The sequence below is a fragment of the Phascolarctos cinereus genome, unplaced genomic scaffold, assembly GCF_003287225.1.
Source record: "Phascolarctos cinereus isolate Bilbo 61053 unplaced genomic scaffold, phaCin_HiC Scaffold_4;HRSCAF=312, whole genome shotgun sequence".
NCBI lineage: Eukaryota > Metazoa > Chordata > Mammalia > Diprotodontia > Phascolarctidae > Phascolarctos > Phascolarctos cinereus.
Window position 1 is genome coordinate 137,188,045 of NW_027555847.1, and position 20,730 is coordinate 137,208,774.

Sequence of the window (20,730 nt, forward strand, 5' to 3'; positions counted from 1 at the left end):
TTGTGTTATCATTATCAGCTCAACTTCCATAATGAAATACTAAGATGGGTGCTGATGTGAAAAGAAAAGACCTGTTGCAGACAAAAATAAGAATGCAGAAAACTTTTTTTAATCACATCAGAGGAAAGATGGCATTTTTCTGATAAAACATGAATATTCAAAATAAGTCACAGAATACAAATATTGTACTGAAACGGTAAAAGCTATACAGGACCAGAAATGCACTTAGGTGTAATCCAAATGGGAGTGATCTACTTTGCAGACCCTTTACATTAATCCATGGTGGTTCCTTGTCTAAAGTGAAATTTTCATTTTAGAATTTCAAGCTTTTAGTCATTAACTTATTTAAGAGACCGAATAAGAGTTGTTGGTTCACTATATCCAAGACTCTGACAAGTATATAGTATGTGCCAGTTATACTTAATTCATTTTTATATTGCCATATTTTAATGCCGATTTTCATGTAGAGGAAAGCAGGATATAACTACATTAGTAAAGGGTTCATACTAAGCCTTTACTCTGGCCACTCCTAAGAGAAACCTGTAGATAGACAGCAAAATAGAGAGGAAGGTTTTCCTTGAAAGAGAGATTTGGAGACTTTGCGGTTCTCTTTGCATTGCTTTACATGGAAATTATCCTTAGTCCTTTGTCTGAATACAAAGGCTTGGCCCATTCATATAGTTTTTTTTTTCTTATACATTCTTCAAAGAGTAAATAATGCCTGAGCTGTAATGGTTGGATATTTATCTCACTTGGACTATTAACAAACTTTTACTATGTGAGTTCAGAGTTTCAAATAATTTTTCTTACATTCTTAGCATTTAGAGGGTCACCACAGGGAGAATCATGTCAAGGTAAACAAGGTCTGACTGATTAACTCGACAACACTTGCTTTTGTGGTTTAGGTATGAAGTGGGCTTTTTCATGTCTGGTACAGTTTGATTGTCGACTGAATCTTCTCCCACATCTACTACATCTATAGGGCCTCTCTTCTTCATGAGTTTCTTGATGAAGCAAGAATTCTTCATCTCCTAAGAAGCTTTTCCCACATTCTTGACATTTAAGGAGTTTTTCCTTTACATGAATTACTTCATGGCGACTCCGGTGAGAGTTCTGACGAAAGTTTTTTCCACATTGAGAGCACGTGTAAGGTTTCTCTCCAGTGTGGATTCGTTCATGTTTATTAAGGTTTGTTTTATGATTGAAGCTTTTCCCACAGTGAATACAATCATAAGGTTTTTCTCCAGTATGTGTTCTCTGATGGGAAATAAGGTATGAACTTTCAGTAAAGTGTTTCCCACACTGTGGACATGTATAGAATCTTCGTGTTCTTCGATTCTGAGAAAGTGCAAGAATACTCATGTCCACATATTTTGAAAGGTCCTCTAATGGGGCATCATTTTCAACAGTAATTAAAAGACTTTTTAATCTCTTTTCTTGTGGGATTGAGGTATTTAGTCTTTTTCCTTCACGGCTATCTGGATGTTTCTCATAGCCTTTTGCCTGTTTAAAAATCTGGGAATCATCCCCTTCGTAGTAACCTGATGACATTTCATGATGTTCTACATCCTCTGGATTTTCTGGCTGATGATCATCTTCCTTATTCTCATTGCAATCTACTGTTGAAACAAAGACAGAATTCATATAATATATCCTCTTAAGCTTAGTGGAAAAAATATAGGAGGAAATACCAAAATGTATGCCCTAGGTTGTTACTGATTTGAAGACCACAAATCAAGGACCTCTATCAGGACTTGTAGGAAATTTGAGGGCTGGAAATAATAATAGCTAAATTTATATAGTACTTCATCACTTAATTTGACTGAAAAACTAGAAAAAAAATTACCCTGACCAAGATGGGAAAGGAACTGAGAGAATTTACAGGGTTTTTTTTTCATCTCATTTGTCACCACTTATTTATTCAACAAGCATATACTGACATTTATGTTATATAGAGCATTAAAAAGCAGAAAGGGAAAAAAAATACTCATGAGGACTTAGATATAATCACTAAAAACTACTATATTTTATGCACTGAAATAAAATCATCACTAAGCCAGCTTAGTTGGGTGCATTGGAGTTCATGGTTAAGCTTTAATAAAAAATTTTTTTTTAAAGTAAAGTTACAGAAGACAATTTTTATCCTTGAGCTTACAATGTTAGTAATCTCTAGGTTTTGAGATCTGGAATCCATGTTTATAAGATACGCAGGGGGAAAAGTTTTTTTTCCATATTGTACTAAATTGATGTTATCATATCCACATGTGGTTTTTCTATTATTGCGATTGTCACTTTACTGTTTATTCCCAGTTTCCATCCTTGTCAAGAGGACAGTGGTTAAAGAATCCTGTAGGAAAATTTCCCATCTATAGAGTTAGTTGTAGGACTTCTATCTGGGATTCCCTAAATTTTCCTAATGTAAAACTCACCAAGACAAGATGAACAAATATGGCCAACAGATTGTTTGCTACAGTTGCTCCCCAGGTAAATTTGTCATAGGTACAACCAACAAAACAGAAATTTTCACTCGTAGCACAAGGGCAAAGGAAATTCTAAAGTGATCTTCAGGCTGTATGGCTTTTGCTAATGCCAAGGAATATATGTATACAAAGTACAAGGTGGTTTCTCATTATGCTTTCCAGGGTAATCAGATGAATTCATTAAAAGAATGAAATAAATACTTCAAAATAAAAACAAAGAATAAAAAGGATATTAGGTAAAAGAGAATACTGTCAATCTGCATTAGTAGTTTAGAAGGCAAAAAAATGTAATAAAGGGAAGAGACAGAGGACCACTGAATATTTGGAGTTAATAGATATGACTCTTTTCTCCTAGGAGGAGAGCTGAACATTTTCAAAAGGAAACAGGTTTTTTTATGCTCCAAGGAATGTTAAGATGAATCCAAAAGTTGCAAATGGAACTAAGTCATCCAGGAAAGGCCAGAGGAAGAAGAAACAGTAAGAGTTTGTGACTCTCTGCTTAGAGATATACTAAGGCAGCTATCTGATTTGATTTTTTACAACAGACAAGGCAGATATCTCCTCAAAAACCATGTCCAGGAGGTGATAATTTGCTGAGATTTGTTAAACCTGGTGACCCACTAGCCACCTCTGATGATTCATGTGGGGACATGTCACCAAAAGGAATCCTATATAGCATTGTAAGGGCTTATGAAATCGTGGGCAAGAAAGTGAAGACCTTAGGAACATAAATAGGAACACCAAGAAAGTAATTTCAGTTTACATAACAAAATCCGCTGCAGAAGATAAAAAGACAGTGAAATTCTATTAAGAATTCAATTAGGACTCCAAAAATTAAATCTGCATGGACATTTAATATTAAGTAACTTCAAAGTAAAGGTATATGGGAAGAAAATGAAAAATACATTGGAAAAATATGGCTCATGAGTAAAAAAGAAAAATAAAAGACCAGTAGACTATACATAAACTTCACCCCTAAATATTACAAATCCTTTACTTGAGAGAAGTTAGAAGTGCTAACCTTGACAAGCACCAAAGAAGTGTTTGTTTTTTAATTGACTACATTTTAACAGTCAAGAAATGCCTGATTACAGATGTGGGAAATAATTTCTGGATTAGCTATCTGAGTACAATCAGATAGATTACTGACTTAAGGCAAAGATCAAAATCACTTTCAAATTAGAAACTGAGATGTGGCATACAATTGAGGCAACTCCAGTCTGATATTCTGAACCAAGCTGTTGATCCAAAAATAGAAAAATGGATAAAAGAATTAACACTGACAGACTGTTACCACTTTCCAAACAAGTTCAGCTGATGTAAATCAATTGCAACAAGAAAAACCTGGAAACTAACAAACTTCCTCAGTTAAGAAATACTTGATCTCCTTTTCAAGCAGAAAAATAAGGCAGTAAAAAGAAACAATTTAGAATATAAACTGGTCTGCAAAATGTACTGGAGGAAGATTAACAGCATTATTATCATTCATAGAACAGTAAGAAGCAGCAGAGGGAAAAATCATTTTGAAGAAAGCTTGTTCTGAGATCCAACTAAGTAGTTATCACTAGGGCACTTAATGACAAAATCAGAGACAACAGACCATAAAAGAGATCTGTCAAATCTGAAAAAAGACCTGTAAAATATAAATTTTTATGATACATGAAAGAGGGAAGGATACCAAAGACTTGGGAGAAAAATTCTTTGTATTACCCCTCCTAAAAAAAATACAATTGTTACCGACTAATATACACCAACTTTCTCTTAACTATAACATTTCTCTTGAGAATAATCCCTACACTTTCAGTACATCTTTGACGAAGGTTTAAAAAGATCAGGCAGGCCTCTATAAATCATTCCCTACAGTAAGTAAGACTACATCTCTATTCCTCACAAAACTGACTAAAAGGTGTAATGAGTATAAGATTGCATTGTGTTTATTATTTGACTATTAAAAAAGCATTTAATTCAGTAGAGCAAAATATTTCTTTAAAGGATTCTCCCTCTAACAAAGTAACTCTCCTGGAAATATAAAATTTATCCAAAATTTATTTAAAGTTAAAACAAAAGACATAACTTTGTTTGATGATCCTCTGATCACTAACATCAAACGAGGAATAAAACAGGAAGACACATGCTAACCAAAGATCAGCCACTGTTATGGAGAACATTTAGAATACAATCCAAAAGGTAAAGGATTTCTCTACAGATTTTAGAGCTAAAAGTGAACTTAGAAGTTATCTAGTCTAACACCCTCATTTAGAGATTAGATAAATGTGGCCCTGATAGGTTAAATGACTGGCAAAAAGTGATACAGGGAGCCAGTAGCAGAACCAGGATTTTAAGTCTGGTCCTCTGACTTAAATCTAGTGCTTTTCCACTGCACAACTTGTGCAAAATATGTGATTTCCCAGAAGGACAAATGTCTCAATTTTCAAAAAGAGGGAAGAAAATGGAATCTATAAGCAAAGAACAGTGAGCCTGACTTAATTCCTGACAAAATTCTAGAATGAATTATTAAAGGAATGGTTCTGAGTATCTAGAAAGGGAGAGTAGTGATCAGTAAGAGCCAACCAAGATGGGCTCTTCAAGAATGGATCATGCCAGCTTAACTTCATTGCTTTTTCTGATACGGTTATTAGTCTGGTAACTTGGAGGAACACTGTATAACCATAAAATACTTCAATTTCAGTAAAGCACTTGACAAACTCTCACGTTATCCTTATAGACAGGGTGCAGAGACACAAGACTATCTAGTCACTACATAACAGTATAGTTGGTAGAGTCAGTACATGTTTATCAATAGAAGCCGAAGAGCAGTCATAATGGGTCTGTGTCATTTTGGAATCGAGTTCCTAAGGGAATGTCCCAGAGATTTATACTCAGCTTTATACTATTCAACATTTTTAACAATTACTTGTCATGAAATTTGCAAACAACATGAAACTAGAAGGAATGGCTAACACACTGGAAAACAGAATTAGTATCAAAAAGGACCTCCATGGGCTATAACAATGAACTGCACCTATTAAGATGAAATTTAATAAAGATAAATTTAAAGTCTTAAATTTGGGTTAAAAAAAAGTAAGTTTAAGAAGCACTGAAGTGGTCATAAAGTGGAAGAAGTTTAAGAAGCCCAAGTATAAAAGACAGAAAGCTGGACTTCTTGTCAGGAAGACCCGATTTCAAATCTGACCTCAGACACTCACAAACTGTTTGACTCTGGGTTAAGTCACTTAAACTATGTAGCTCAGTTTCCTCAGCAAAATGAGAGTAAAAGAACTTACTTCTCAGGGTTGGCGTAAGAATCAAATGAGATATTTGTGAAGCACTTAGCTCAGTGCCTGGCACATAGTAGGCATGTAATAAATATATTCTTCCTTTCTGGCTCACCCTGGAATCTACCTTCCCAATTACCAAGGTGTGGAAGAGAAGTCTCACTTTAAATATAGACTGAAAGATGCTTTTCAAATCAAATGTACAAAGGAAAGGGTTGTTCTTAGACCACTTAAAAGCAGTAATCACCAAAATGATTTGGTACTGGTTAAGAAAGAGAAAGGATGATCAATGGAACAGATTAGGTTATATAACATATGGAAGCAAACAAACACAGTGATTAGTATTTGATAAATCCAGAGATCCAAGTTACTAGGGTAAAAACTAAATAATTATTTGACAAAAACTGTTGAAAAAAATTAGAAGGCAAACCAACAGAAACTAGATACAAACCAACATCTCATACCATATACCAACATAAGTTCCAAATAAGTATAAGACTTAAAACATAAAGGGTGGTATCATTTATGAAATTACAGGAACAAGGGAAAAAAATTTCTCTTGGATCTACGGATAGGGGAAGAATTCACAACTAAATAAGGGATTGAGAGGATCACATGAGATAAAATGGACAATATGAATTACAAAAAACTAAAAAGCTTTTGCACAAATGATCCAATGAAGCTAGGATCTGAATGGAAATAGTTAACTGGGGAAAAATATTTGCAGAGAGTTTCTCTGAAAAAGGTCTCATTTTTAAGACTTATATATGGAAATCATTTAAATTTATATGAGCTATTGCCTTATTAAATGGTCAAAGGTTATGAACAGAAGAATCTCAAGGAAAGAAATCCAAGCTATCAGCAGCCATATATTTTTAAAAATGCTCCAAATCACTAATAATTAGGGAAATGCAAATGAAAACAATTCTGAGGTTCACCTTCAGGCCCATCATATCAACAAAGGAAAATGATAAATGGTGAAGTAGCTGTAGGAAAACAGGCACATTAATGCACTGTTGGGGCTGCTTTTGGAACCATGACCAAAAAGTTACTAAGCTGTACACACTCTTTGAAGCAGCAATACCACTACCGAAACTATACTCTCAAAAGAGATCATAGAAAAAGGTCCTCTTTATAGCAGCTTTTTTTGTAGTGGCAAAGAACTGGAAACTGAGGAAATACCCATCAACTGGGGAGTGGCTGAACAAATTAAATATATGAATTAATGGAATACTGTTATAGTATAAGAGGAAACTGTTTCTGTGAGAAGACTGTTTCTATGGGAAGAATTAAATTTGATCAATGCAATGACCAACTATGATTCCAGAGGACTAATGATGAATGCCACTCAATTCCAGACGTAGAGGTAGATGGACTAATAAGCGCAATGAAAAAAGACATTTTTGGACATTTGGGAATTTGTTTTATTGCTTGAATATGCTTACTTCTTACGATGGTTTTGTTTTTATTGTTGTTTTTTCTGTAATGGGGAGGGAAAAGTGGAAAAAGAAAAATCCTTTAAAAAATGAAATTTATATTTTCTTTTGGTGAGGCAATCAGGATCACACAGCTTGTTTAAGTGTCTGCACTGTATTTGAACTCAGGTCCTCCTGACTCCACTACGCCACCTAGCTGCTCAAAATTTAATTTTTTAAAAAGGAAGCAGGCAAATGTGAAAAATATTTGCATCAAGTTTAAGGTCTCATTTACAAGATATATTAGCACTGAGGCCAATTTATATGAGTCACCTGCCAATTAATAATGATCAAAGCATATGAATAGGCAGTTTTCGTAGGAAAAAATCCAAGCTATCACAACTACATGAAAAAATGATCCAAATCATTAATGATTTGGAAATCAAAGCAACTCTGATGGGTTTTCCTCATATCCATCAAATTGGCCAAATAGACAAAAAAGGAAAATGTCAAACGTCGGTGATGTGGGAAGACAGGCATATTAATTTCACTGTTCGTTGAGCTATAAATTGGTCTAGCCATTCTGGAAAGTAATTGGTAACTTTGTTCCAAAAGTCACTAATCTGTCTATACTCTTTGACCTAATATTAATAACACTAGTAGGCCTATACCTCAAAGAAATAAAGAAAAAAAAGGAAAAGGACCCATATGTACAAAAATATTTATAGAAACTTTTTGTAGTAACAGAAAACATGAAACTAAGGACTGCCCTTTAACTGGGGAAAGGCTGAACAAATTGTGGATGGATGTGATGGAATATTATTTTGCCATAAAAAATGAAGAGATGTTTTTCAAAATTACATAATAACAACACTGTAAAAACAAACAACTGCAAAAGATTTAAGAATTCTGACCAACACAATGACCAAACATAATTCCACAGGGCCAATGATAAACCATGCTATGAATTCTCCTGACAGAGATGGGATGGTGTAGAATGAGACACATGTATTTTCTGGACACGGCCAATGTGAGAGGGAAAATCAGTTGTTAATGAATCCGTGAAAATCCTTGTTTTCCCCACAAAATCTTGCAAGATCTCTCTCACACACCCTCTTAGGTATCTGCCTTCTAAGTCTTGTGCCAGAGTTAGGCACCTTCCAACTTCGTGGTTGCTTTGGAACAAGAAATCAGGGACAAAGATGTTAACCAACCGCTTCCTCAACGACTTGAAATACTTTAGATACAGTTATCACCTAATGAATCACGGGGAAAAGAATAGGAAGATGTAGAGCAAGGCTAACCAATCTAAGCAAAAAAAAAAAAATTACACATCCTGAACGGAATGTGGCTCTCCTACCACTGAAGACGGAGCTCTCAGCTGAAAGAACCAACCAACACGTCCAGCATCCATCACTGAGTTAGGCATGACTATTTAATCATTTATTGAATGCCTACCAAATGTATTGAGTACTGTTGTCAAGAACTATTATTGAAGCAGTTTTTCGGTTACTTGGAGGCGGGGGTGGGGTAGAAAGACGGTCTGCTTAACAATGAGTTTTCTCCAACAGCAAAATTTAAAAGTTGTAGAGGCTAACAGGCTTGATGCAAGGAAAAATTTCCTAACTAGAACTCTTCAAAAATAGAATGGGTTGAAAAGTAGTTGGGTTACCCTCACTACAGGCCTTCAAGCAAAAGCTGGATGACTATTTGTTAGATATTGTAGAGAAGATTCTTGTTTAGGAATCGGCTGGATTAGATGGCTTCTAATGTCTATTCCAATTTTGATATTCTATGATACAGTGTAGTGATGGTGTTTCTGGGGATGGCAGGCTGGAATGAGTCCATGTACAACTGTTGCTTAGGTGGCCAAAATCAATTTACTCCACCAGTCACTCTTCAAAAGCCAAAACTAACTCAAGTTTCTATATTGCTTATCAAATAGCAACCTGAAGAAATGAACAAAAGCAAACTCTCTCCAAACAGAAGACTTCAGAAGTGCTGCCCAAAGTGAACCTGAAACTTAAATATTATCATCATCATCAACATTTAAATAGCACTTTAAGATCTGCAAACACTTCATAAGCATTCTCTCACCAAATGATCCTCATTACAACTCTGTGAAGCTACTCTTCTTGAATTTTACCCCAATTATGCACTGCCCCCTGCCTCTAATACCTAGTAAGTACTTAACTCTCAACCGAAGTATGTTAGAAATATTCACTGTCAATTCATTAATTAGTATAATGCTTTTATTCTGTCTATATGTCCTCAACATTCTAAGTCCAGGTCATCATGTCTGTGTCAGAGGGCAGGAGTATTTGTACAACTGACAGAGCATTCAATACATGCTTTGGATGACAGACATGATATCACAACACCTAAGTCAGGATTGGAAGAAAATGATAAAAATTCTTAAGATTCTTTTTGTCTTAACTGGCTGTTCCCCATTTTTTTACTTCCTACATGTTAGTACTAAATGACTCAGTTTCTAGCCTTTGTTCTTTTCTTTACAGTTTCTTCTCCAATGACCTGAGTTCTACCACTTCAACTATCACCTCTACAAAAATGAATATTAAAGTTACATCTCTAATTTTGACCTCACTACACAGTTCCAACTGTGGGTATTCAAATACCCATGGAGCACCCTGACCTGGATGTTTTATAATAATTTAAAATTAAATTTTTAGCTGAATTTAATCTGTGTATTAGTACTTTATATTTTTTGGAGTTACTTAATTTTTACTTATCTACGGACATGTTTTAATTCTTAATAGAATGTAAGTTTGAGAACAGAGGCTGATTCATTCCTTGACTTTGTATACCTGACCCCAACATCACGATGTTATTGATCCTACTTGACTTGATCCTTAATACCTAGTACATAGTGAATGCCTAATAAATGTCTGCTGAACCGAACTGAACGTTCCTTCCTAATCTGGCTCCTTTTTTAATTTCCATATTTCTGTCAAAGGCACCATTTTCCTAGTTCAATCACAGCTAACCCTTAACAGCATCTTTGATTCCTTTTATTTACATCCAAACACCAAGTTCTGGATTTTTTTCCTCAATAAATGTCTTTCAAATCCATCCTTTCCATTTGTATCCGGTCACCACACTAGTCAAGTTCTTCATCACTCCATTTCAAGATTACTACAAGTCACCAAATTACTCTCCCTGCCGCCAGTTTCTCTCCTCAATCTATCATGCAGTCCTACCAGACTGATCATTTTAAAATACTACTCTTATCATTCAATCTCGTTCAGTTCAATTCAACCCACACTTATTAAAGACAATGTAAAGGATACAAAGATGAAAAAAATATATAGTGTTCTCTGTCCTCAAGGAGTTTACAAACTTGTGGGGAAAAAATAAGTAGACATTACATAGAGAAGACAAATGTGTTCTAAGGTCCCTTCTAGCTCTAAAATTCTATGACAGATCTGAGCATCAAAGTTCATTAAGAGAGGTACAGAGCTCTATGAGGCTTCAAATGAGGAAGGGGATCACTTTCAGATAGGGGATTATGAGGGAAGGTGTCATATAGGACATTCTCATCAAAGACAGATAAAGTATAAAAAGGTAGAGATGTGGAGAAAGACATTGAAGAAGAACACGGCATGAACAAAGGCAGAGAGGTGGAAAAGTAGAAGACATTTTAGAGGAATGGTACGGTGAATGATTTGGTTAAGAGCAACACTGGTACAGTGAGGAGGAATATTGTAAAAGGTCTTGAATTCCAAGTTAAGGAGCTAAGATATTATTTGCAGGCAATATTACATCAAACCTCTACTCACTTTGTCCTCAACTTAACTTTCTATCCCTTTCTCCACAATATTGCCCAACAAAAATGCTACGGCACAACCAGACTGGTCCTCCAAACATACGCTGCATCATTCATAGAATCAGACTCTCAGATTTGGAAGAGACCTTCAAAAACATCTATTGCTACATGACCAGGAATACACTCTATCATCTCACTAACAAGCAGACATCTAGTTTATCCCTCAAATCTCTAGTGATGGGGACTCAAAATGTCTCCTGTAGCAGTTCACATAGCTCTAAGTTTTTAATTTATATGGAACCAAAATGTGTCTTAGCAACTTCCATTTACTGCTTCAAATTATGCCCTCTGGGATCAAACAAATCAAATAGCTCTTCTTTTCCATGACAGATACATGAAGAAAGCTAGAATGTCCTTCCAGAGTTCCTTCAATCATCCTCTTAGGCATGGCTTCCAGTCTCCTTCTCATCTCATATATCTGGATCTCAGCTCATCAATATTTTTCCTAAAACACAGTACTCAAGAATGAACCTGATTTTCTAGATATAGTCTGATCGGGGTAGAGTAAAACAGGATACTATACCTTCATTAATGTAGCCTAAGAATACATCAGGTTTTCCCAACTATTATATAATATTCAACTCATGTTGAACTTAATAGTCCACTAAAAACCTGAGATCTCTTTCCATATGAAATTTTAGTCATGTCTTCTCCATTCTGTACTTGGATTAAAAAATTCAATTGCACTTTCCCTTCCAATTTTTATATTCAGATTACTGTTCCAGAACAAGGGTTCTCAAAACATAATGCATGCTGGAGGTCCTCAAGATCCTTTCAGGGAATCCACAAAACAAAAACTATTTTAATAATAGTAATAATAATAATAATGCATTTTAATATTTAATATAGTAAATACCAATAGCTATAACCCACATAAAGAAATGTTATTTGGGGAGGGATCCTCAATAATTTTTAAGAGTGTAAAGGGATCCTAAAAACAAAAAGTCTGGGGACTACTATTCTAGTCTTTTTGTATCTTGACTCTCATTCAATGTTTTGTTATGTCTCCCAGATTAACATATAAAACTGAACTGTTATCTAGCTTATATTTCTCCAACTTATCCACGGGAGGCATCATGAAAAACTTTCTCAAATTGCTTCTCAAAACACAAGTATATTCAGTTAATGCACCATCCTAATTTATTAGTCCAGTAATTCTGTCAAAGAGGAATTAGGTCAATTTGGTATGATAGGGCTGGGTTTTTTGGGGGGAGGAAAGTGGGGGAAAGTACCCATGTTGACTCATCATTGCCTCCTTTTCTAAATGCTCACAAAACATCCTTTAATAATGTGTTCCAGATTTTTTCTAGGAATCGAAATTAAATCCACCAGCCAACTTCCTTTCTACTTTAGAAAGCAAAAAAAAAAAAAAAAGGCATTCACTTTTCTCCAGTCCTCTGTCATCTCTCCTACTCCATGATTTTTCAAAGATTACCAATAGTAGCTGAGAAATCACATCTGCAAATCAGATTAGCCCCCTGGACTGGAATCAGGCCTGGTAACTTGAACTTACTGAGGTCAACTAGGTTTTAATTCCCATTCTGAGGCTTTTAGTTGACCACAAGTTGAGTAGGAGCCAGCAGTATGTTGTGCTAATACTTTCTAAAACACAACATTAACATAGATTACATCAGAATGTAGTAAATAACAGTTCCATCATATCTTGTAATAGTTAAACCAACTCTAGAACACATGTGGTTCATGCCTAGGTGCCACAATAGAAGGATATTGACAAATCGGAATATATTTGAGCAAAAGTGATTAGGAGTTCTAGAAACCAACTCATAAAAGAAACTTGAAGAAAGCAGGGTTGTTTAGCCAGGAGAACAATAAGGAGAGGCAAAATATGTTGAAATAATTGAAAAGCTACTATGCAGAAGTAGTAGACCTGTTCTGTGTTGCTCCAAAAAGGGCTACTACCAAAGAATAGAAGTTATAAAACAGGCAGAACTGAGCTGAAGATAAGGATCCCAATGTTTATGGAGTATCAGTAAATGAATCTCATCCTACATCCATGAACTTGCAGATACCACAGAGTTCACAAGTTGATATCTTTAGGAATAGTGCCTAAATTTTCCATTAGTTTTTGTTATCATTTGTATTTCTGACATGATTCTGTAACACATCAATATATCAACCCACAGTGTTAACTCAATAGTTTCCCACATCTCAAAACATCCCTTCTAAACAACAAATTAAGCTCAATGTAACCTCTAAAGGGCATAGAGGGTGAAAGGGTATGTGTGCGTACGTGTAAAGCAGATACTCTTCCAGAGGCTCTAGAACGAAAGAAAGATGATACTTTCACAAAATAGTACAGCTGTGTGTGAAATTGTTCAGGTACCTTAGGCTTCAGGGAGAACATGTTGCTATAATGAAAAGGCACTGATTTGGGAGGTCCAAATTCTAGCCTCAGGGCTAACACTAGCAAGGGGACCTCAGGTATAAGTCCTTTTATTTCTCTAGGTGTCAGTCTCTTTACAAAAATGAGGGGGTTGGACAAGATGGTCTCTAAAGCATCTTTCAGTTATGACACTATGCTACCTACCCCACAGCTCCCAAAATTCAAGGAATTCTTACCTTCTAAGACCATGTCACCAACATCCTCCTCTCCATGATTCCTGGAGAAGGGGGACCTCTGAGCAAGATCCAGGCCCACATACTCCTCTTGGGAGTGATACACATTTAGATCCTCAAACACCACAGGCTCCTGAAACAATGACAGACTCCTCAATTAGTGCTTATTTTCTCTGAGATGGTCCTTGACGAGAAAGAGATATTAAGGTAAAAGGAGAAAGACATAATTGAGATAAAATGAACTTTTGAGTATTATTATCAATATAGCATAGATGGAAAAATATCAGAGACTTAAAGATAGCAGCCAGGGTGGGAGCAGTGAAGAAGCAGCCTACAAAGAACATCTAGCATAGGACCACCAGTTCCTCCCTGAAAGTTAAACATGAAGTTGTTGGAATCAGGTTTTCTGTGGAGGAAAGCTCTGAAAGAGCGAAAGAGAAGGCTGCATTCAGGAGAAAGTAGGAAGCGCAGCTTACCTGAAGTTCAGATGGAAATGTCTGGGGCCCCACCTCCCGTTTATGGACACGCCTATCCTTGGGAAAAATAGTCACCCACGAAGCAGGATGAGCTGAGAGGAGAGAAAGTAGCAGTTGACAGACAATACTGAGACTCCAAATTATCAGAGTTCGGATTCTCCCTCAGTCCCTAAGGCTAGGCTGCCCCATCCCCTTCTGTATCAGACTTAGCAGCATCAACCTTCTTTAGAGACCAAGGCATAAATATTAAAATCTTAGTGTCCTTAAAGATCATCTAATCCAATCCTTACCTATATTTTCAATCTGCTCTATAACCCCCAAAGTGATCATCCAGCTTCTGCTTAAATGTCTCCAGTAGGAGAAAGCAATTGCTGCTACCTCCAAGACCATTCATTCGAATTTTGGGCAGCTCCAGTTATCAAAAAAGCCTAAGTCTGCCTCTCTTCAACTTCTACCCACAGATACTAGTTAAGAATAAGTCTAATGACAATTCTTTATATATCAAGGCTTTGCTCTTCTAAATCTTTTCTCTAGGCTAAATATCCTCAGTTCTTTCAACTCATCCTTAAAAGAAATGACTTTAAATCTCCTGCCCTTCCCAGTTACTCTCTACATTCACTACTCTAGATGTGATTTGACTAAAGCTGAGTACAGTAGGACTAACACCTTCATACACCTTTTATGCTGAGGACATAATTACTCTCTTGATTACTGAGACTTGGTAGAGGGAGGAAAGGAAGAAATATCAACGCAACAATATCCACTATCCTAGGCAAGGAAATACCTATTGCTTCCCACCTCTTGCCTTTTTTGGGGAGAGAGTAGTGGTAAGATTCTCCCTAGCGAAATTTGTGTTTCTTACCCCTGTTCTGCAGTGTTGAAGTAACATCCTTCACTAAGATTATGGTGTCTTCCTTGCCAGTCTTATGATTCTGGGACTGATTCTTCTCTGGCAGAAAGGTAAAGAAGTGCTCCAGTACTAACTGGTGGATGGTCTTGGGAGGTACAGAAGATTCTTGTAGAGCATCCTGACCCATTTTAGGGCCTGGTACCAGTTTCAGTATAAGGGACCCTGTTTGCTTTGGGGGTGTTAGGACCGCTTCTGCAGCCATTGTCAGTCTCAGATTTTCCACAATTTCAGCTATATGTTAAATCTCTTGTCTGAAGAGGATCCTGACTTCTGCTAGGTGACTATGTCACACAGAGCCCTAAGGAAAAACAGAGAAAACAACATTACTATCTAAAGGAAACAAGAAAACAAGCATTTACATACCTAATATGTATCACTTTACAAATGTTATCCAATTTGATCCTCACAACAACCACAGGAGAAAGGTACAATGATTATCCCCATTTTACAGTTGAAGAAACTGAGGTAAACAGAAGTTGAATAATTTGCCTAGGGTCACAGCTAGAAAATGTACAAGTTTAAATTCAGGTCTTCTTGATTCTAGGTCCAGCATTGCGCCACCTAGGGCTATATAGTTCTTGCTTATGCCCTTCGTCAACCTATGAATCACCCTCCTGCATCCCCTCATGCCTCTAGAATGAAGCTGAACAAAGAACCCAAAAACAACAAAACCCAAAGCTGAATCTCAGGGAGTCATGTGAAATGGGAAGTTCTGAAACAGCATAATTAAAGATATCAGAGATGGGTTAAACTTTAGAAACATCAACTTAACTTCCTCATTTTTCTTCAAAAGTCAGAGAAAAGATTTGAGGCTTTAGTAACAGAGGCCAGATTATGACTGGTTAGTTCTTTATGTTGTTGTATTTATGTCCGATTTGAATTGAGAGAAAAAACATCTCACCAGGTCTGCAAGTATCACTGCTCAATGTTTATCACAGTGCTACTTGAAATTCAACAAAACATTTATTAGGCCCCAGTATGTTTAACACACTGTGCTAGATGAAACACAGTCCTTATCCTCAAAGGACTTATAATCTTAGTGGGAGTGTCATGATACATATGTAAACAGATAATAAAATTAGATTATTGACCACTTTAAGTGTTTTTCCAAAATATATGTACTAACAGGTTGGATCAATGCACTTTCCAACCAACTGCATAGCTTTTAGTCTAGAGAACAAACATTCTTTATCCACTTGGTTTCTGTTTTCCTGTTAGGTCAAACTCTTTTGAATTACGAATCTCATTTAGTAGGCTCTGCAATGTTCTGAGGCTTGGTAAAATCAAAATAATGTTATCTGAAAACCAGAGAATTTGGAGGACTTCATCATTTGGATCATTCCATTTGGATTCTGAAGTAAATGTCTTCCATGATGGTGGCAAATACCTTTAGTGAGCCTATTTCCCAGTTTTATGCCTGGCTTGATAATAATAATGGAGAATAAAGTTTCTTTCTGTTGTCTCTCAAGGAATCTTATGATTTTCACATGTACATGGACATATCTCGTTGGAGAACCTTTAGGTACCATCTAGACCAGCTGAATGCTTTTGCTTACGGTAAGGTAGTATATGGAGGGATTTTGTATTTTTTCTACCTTTCGGTCAATTATATGACTATAAAGAGGTGGTCACTAAAGAATATAATTTATAAAATCTTACTTGCTTCTTTTTCCTCCTATGTTCATGTAGGTTGTCCTTAATATTATTTACAAACTTTTTTCAAAGCTTCTGTAGGAAATTGCCAGGGAAGAAATTCCCTCTACCAATGTAAGTGTTCTGCAATTTATGGCCTTAAAGAATTGCCTAGAACATTGAGTTAACTTGCCCAGAGTCACACAACTACTATGTAACACAAGTAAAACTTGAATCTAGATCTTTCTGATTCTGAAGCAGGTTCTTTTGTTCATCATACCTGGTCTATTTTTTTTTTCTAGCACCTGTATACTCTCTTTCAGAGATCTTTAGAATCAATCCTTCAAAATCTTGTCATGTCCTAAATGGAAGTCTGCTCTTGGTCTTCCTATCTGTTCTCCTTAGTACTATTTCTAATTCTTCATGCAGCACATGAGACAGATATCATCCAAATGTGATGGACCCAATGTTACTGAAAAAGAAAACTGTTTGTTGTAAAGAAATTGATGTATCTGCTACTGGGAAATAAAAAATACAGGAAATGGGGTACAGAAGTCTATCCTGCCCTACAGGAAAATAGAAAGGGAAGCGGATAAGAGAAGGGGAGAGAGATAGAAGAGAGGACAGAATAGGAGAAGGGATATTCAGAATGCATGCCATCTTGGGGTGGGAGGAGGGGAGAGATGGGGTATAAACTTGGAATTCAAAAACTTGTGGCAGTGAATGTTGAAAGCTAAAAATAAATAAATTTATATTAAAAAAAATCTAAAAAAAAAAAAAGAAATTGATGTATCTTTTTCATCTATTCATCTTCCTTCCAGGGCTGGTCTACTTGGTTCTCTACCATGCATTTTGCACATATAGTTTCACTCCAGTACTGTTTTAGGAGATGATACTCCTCATAGTCACCCTTTTACATTATATTTTGGAAATGAATTTATGTTCTTAACCAGCACTTCCCTTAGCTACCATATATCACTAAAAGAAGAGTAAACATTTGCTGGCTGAGGTAGCTTCTTGGCTCTTTAGGCTTCCTCACTGTGGTGACTGCTTTTGTCAAACTTCCAAAGGAAAGCGTGATAGTCTAAGTTGCTATCTGTTCCTTTATCCACTTCTTATTTTTTCAATGCCAGTAACTGGTTAGTCAGACTAAAACCCTTTTAGTGTTATTCCATATGTTCACATTTAACACTGATTTTGTTGTGTTTTAACAACTCAATTCCAGTACAAATACCACTGATTTGAAAGTGATTCCTGTATTAGTAACTAATTGTTTTCCAGTATATGAAGTCAACTTCACTTTGTTGTGATGTTACTGTGTATAACATCTTTTCTTGAGAAAAGTACTCATGGGATAGCAGGGCTGAGGTAGCTTACAAGCCTTTGACCTCTTTTGTTTCTTGTTCTTGAGTCATATTCTCCAATACACTGAAGTATAAAATGTATAAAGTACTATGAGATTAGGTAAAAGAAATATAATATTTTCCCCCAATCTTCAAGTGTATGATTCAGAGATAGGATTTACAAATTAAGCCTTGAACCATAAGTTAACCTGTCAAAAGATGGAGATTGAGGGGAACAACATGAGCAAAGATACAGAGGTAGAAGGAGTTCGGGAGGAATCTGGGTTCAGCATGACTCAAGTGTAGGATACATAATGGCAGAATATACAGCACTTAGATAAGACTGCAAAGGTAGATGGACTAAAGCTCTACTGTGTTAGGTCTCAAATGTAAGATTTATAAAGCTTTTTTGGTTTACTTTACTTAGTAGGCAATAAGTAGCCATCAAAATTTTTGAGCAGTAGAATACACAGATGAGATTATTTATGCTTTAGAAATATTATTCTGGAAGCATATGTAGAATATACTGGCATCTGGGAAACCTATTAGAACATCACTGCAACAGTCTAGATTAAAGATGAACTAGCATTACAATAAATGATAAGAATTAATTCAACAGTTATTTTGGAGGAATGACAGGGCTTGGCAACTGACCAAACCTGAGGCAGAAAAGAGCCAGATACTGTGTAAATTGCAATGACAAAGGGGCAGCTGGGCGGCACAGTGGCTAGAGCACTGGCCCTAGAATCATGAGGACCTGAGTTCAAATCCGACCTCAGACCAAACACTTGACACTTACTAGCTCTGTGACCCTGGGCAAGTCACTTAACCCCAACTGCCTTAAAAAAAAATTGCAATGATAAGTGACTGGGATGAATGGTGGTATATTGACAGATACAGGAAATCAAAATGAGAAGGTTAAGGGAGAACAGAGTTCAGTTTGGGATTTATTAAGCTTGATGTGCCAACAAAATGTTGAAATAGAAATCTAGAAGGCAGATGAAAATTTAAGTATGGAACTCTGGGGAGAAGTAAGAGTTGGAGATTTCGGTGTTATCTACAAAGATGACAATTGAAGTCACAGAAGTAGATAAGAGTACCTAGTGAGAAGACATAGAAAATGCACAAGAATTCAACAAGCACTTATTAAGTAGCTACTGTGAGCCTCAAAATCAAAAGGCTCTACCCTCAAGGAGCTTACATTCTCTGGAGCTAGAGAAAACAAAAGACAGAACTATGTTAATACCTATAGCTGTAAGAAAGGCACCAAAAGATATAGAAAAGGAACGACTGTAGAAATGAAGAAATCTAGTTAAGTAATGTCACAGAGATCAAGGCAACAAAAAAACATCATTAGGTGCCAGATACGTGAGAGGTTCATAAAGATGAAGACTGACAAATGTGGTTCAATAATGAGCAATGAGAATAAAGTATAATGTTAAAGTACACTAGACCTAAGTCAGAAGACCAGTCTTCTAGTCTAAGAGTACTAGAAGCTAATGTCCAGAGAAGAGTTTGTGGGTTTTGTTGTGGGACCCCCGGGTCCAGCCAATGAATCTGGATGGAGAAAGTGTATATCTTTACTTTTACCCCCATTAACCTTCGAGATTTAAGCATGTCCTTCAATATTGAATTGCTAAAAAACTACTGAGATAAGTAAGCTTCACCAGACTGCCACAGGGGGGCGTGACACAAAAAGAGCTGGTCTAGGAGTTCTAGTCCCAGCTTCGCCACAAACTCTTTGAGGTGGTCTTGGACGAGTCATTTCCTTGCTTTAGGGTTCAATTCTCTCGTGCCAAAAAAACCCTAACGGGCTTAATTGTGTAATCTCTAAAGCCTCACTGAACTCTACCAGTAGACACACAATATATCTTTTAACTGTAAAAAAACAAGGTCTGCAAACCATGTCTTACAAGAAGACCACGGCGCTTAAGTATATTTGGTTTTTGAGAATCAGTGACCTGCCTGACCCATGAACCTTCTACTCGAGGGGAAATTCCTCCACACTGTGGTATCTCAAAGGTTGGCCCGATGTCTCCTTCCCCTCTCGACCCCAATGCGTGGCCTCTGGACCCAGCCTTTTTTGTCTCCTTTCCTCTCCCTCCATACTCCCGGGGTCCCGTGGGCTGAGGGGCGTGCGGGCGCCGGGGTCTCCGGAGCGGCCGCCGAGGGGCTGCACCTCACAGCGCATGTCAGGGTTCGGTTTCGGCTCAGGGCGCAGGTCCGACTTTGGCGATCCTCCCCGGTCTCCCCCCACGCCGGGCGCTCCCGATGCCCAATCGGACCGGGATTAGCCAAACCTCGCGCTCCGCTGCCCTACCCTGGCCCTGCCCAACACTTCCCAGCTCAGCCCCGCCCAGCGGCTTCTCCCTCCCCGGGGATCACCCGAGCGCAGCTTTCTCCACCCTACCCGGACTCGGCGTCCCCAGACTCCGGCCAGAGGAGACCAGATGGAATGAGGGAGGGGCCGCAGCCCACAAATCCACTCACCTCTAGGGTCGGGGGAATCAGGTATTCCAGAAGAGACCAGGAAATAGAACTAGATGGGAAAAGCCCACCGCTCCTCGCCTGTGATTGGTCCTGTTTCGCGCCCGCGCGGAAGAACCCTCTCCATCTATTGGTTGAGGCAGCTGTCCCCTGGAGATGGCGGCGGTGACGCGTGTTTTCTGGAAGACAGTGAAGCCTCACTTAGCCGTCGCGTCACTCCCGGTGCCTCGTTTCCACTTCGGATGTCTGGTCTCCCCGCTCGGAGCGGCGCTCGGAGCCAGCACCTCGAAT

At 37.4% G+C, this 20,730-nt stretch overlaps 1 protein-coding gene across 1 annotated transcript; it reads right to left on the bottom strand.

The window, feature by feature from the left end:
- Positions 1 to 87: 87 nt before the first annotated feature.
- On the bottom strand, positions 88 to 20,532 carry ZNF200 (zinc finger protein 200). The gene is made up of 5 exons (XM_020995549.2): positions 20,443 to 20,532; positions 14,930 to 15,275; positions 14,068 to 14,159; positions 13,595 to 13,724; positions 88 to 1,619 (listed from the first exon to the last, which is right to left on the bottom strand). Exons 2-5 carry the CDS (start codon positions 15,177 to 15,179, stop codon positions 874 to 876), a joined length of 1,218 nt encoding a protein of 405 aa, XP_020851208.1. The 5' UTR covers positions 15,180 to 15,275; positions 20,443 to 20,532; the 3' UTR covers positions 88 to 873.
- Positions 20,533 to 20,730: the final 198 nt, after the last annotated feature.

Excerpts from the sequence above, each read along its gene's own strand:
- ZNF200 (XM_020995549.2), bottom strand. The coding sequence starts at position 15,179 with ATGGCTGCAGAAGCGGTCCTAACACCCCCAAAGCAAACAGGGTCCCTT. Across the intron at positions 14,160-14,929 it reads TTCAACACTGCAGAACAGGG|CTCATCCTGCTTCGTGGGTG; the intron begins GTAAGAAACACA and ends CTCTCCTCTCAG. Across the intron at positions 1,620-13,594 it reads TGGTGACATGGTCTTAGAAG|TAGATTGCAATGAGAATAAG; the intron begins GTAAGAATTCCT and ends TTGTTTCAACAG.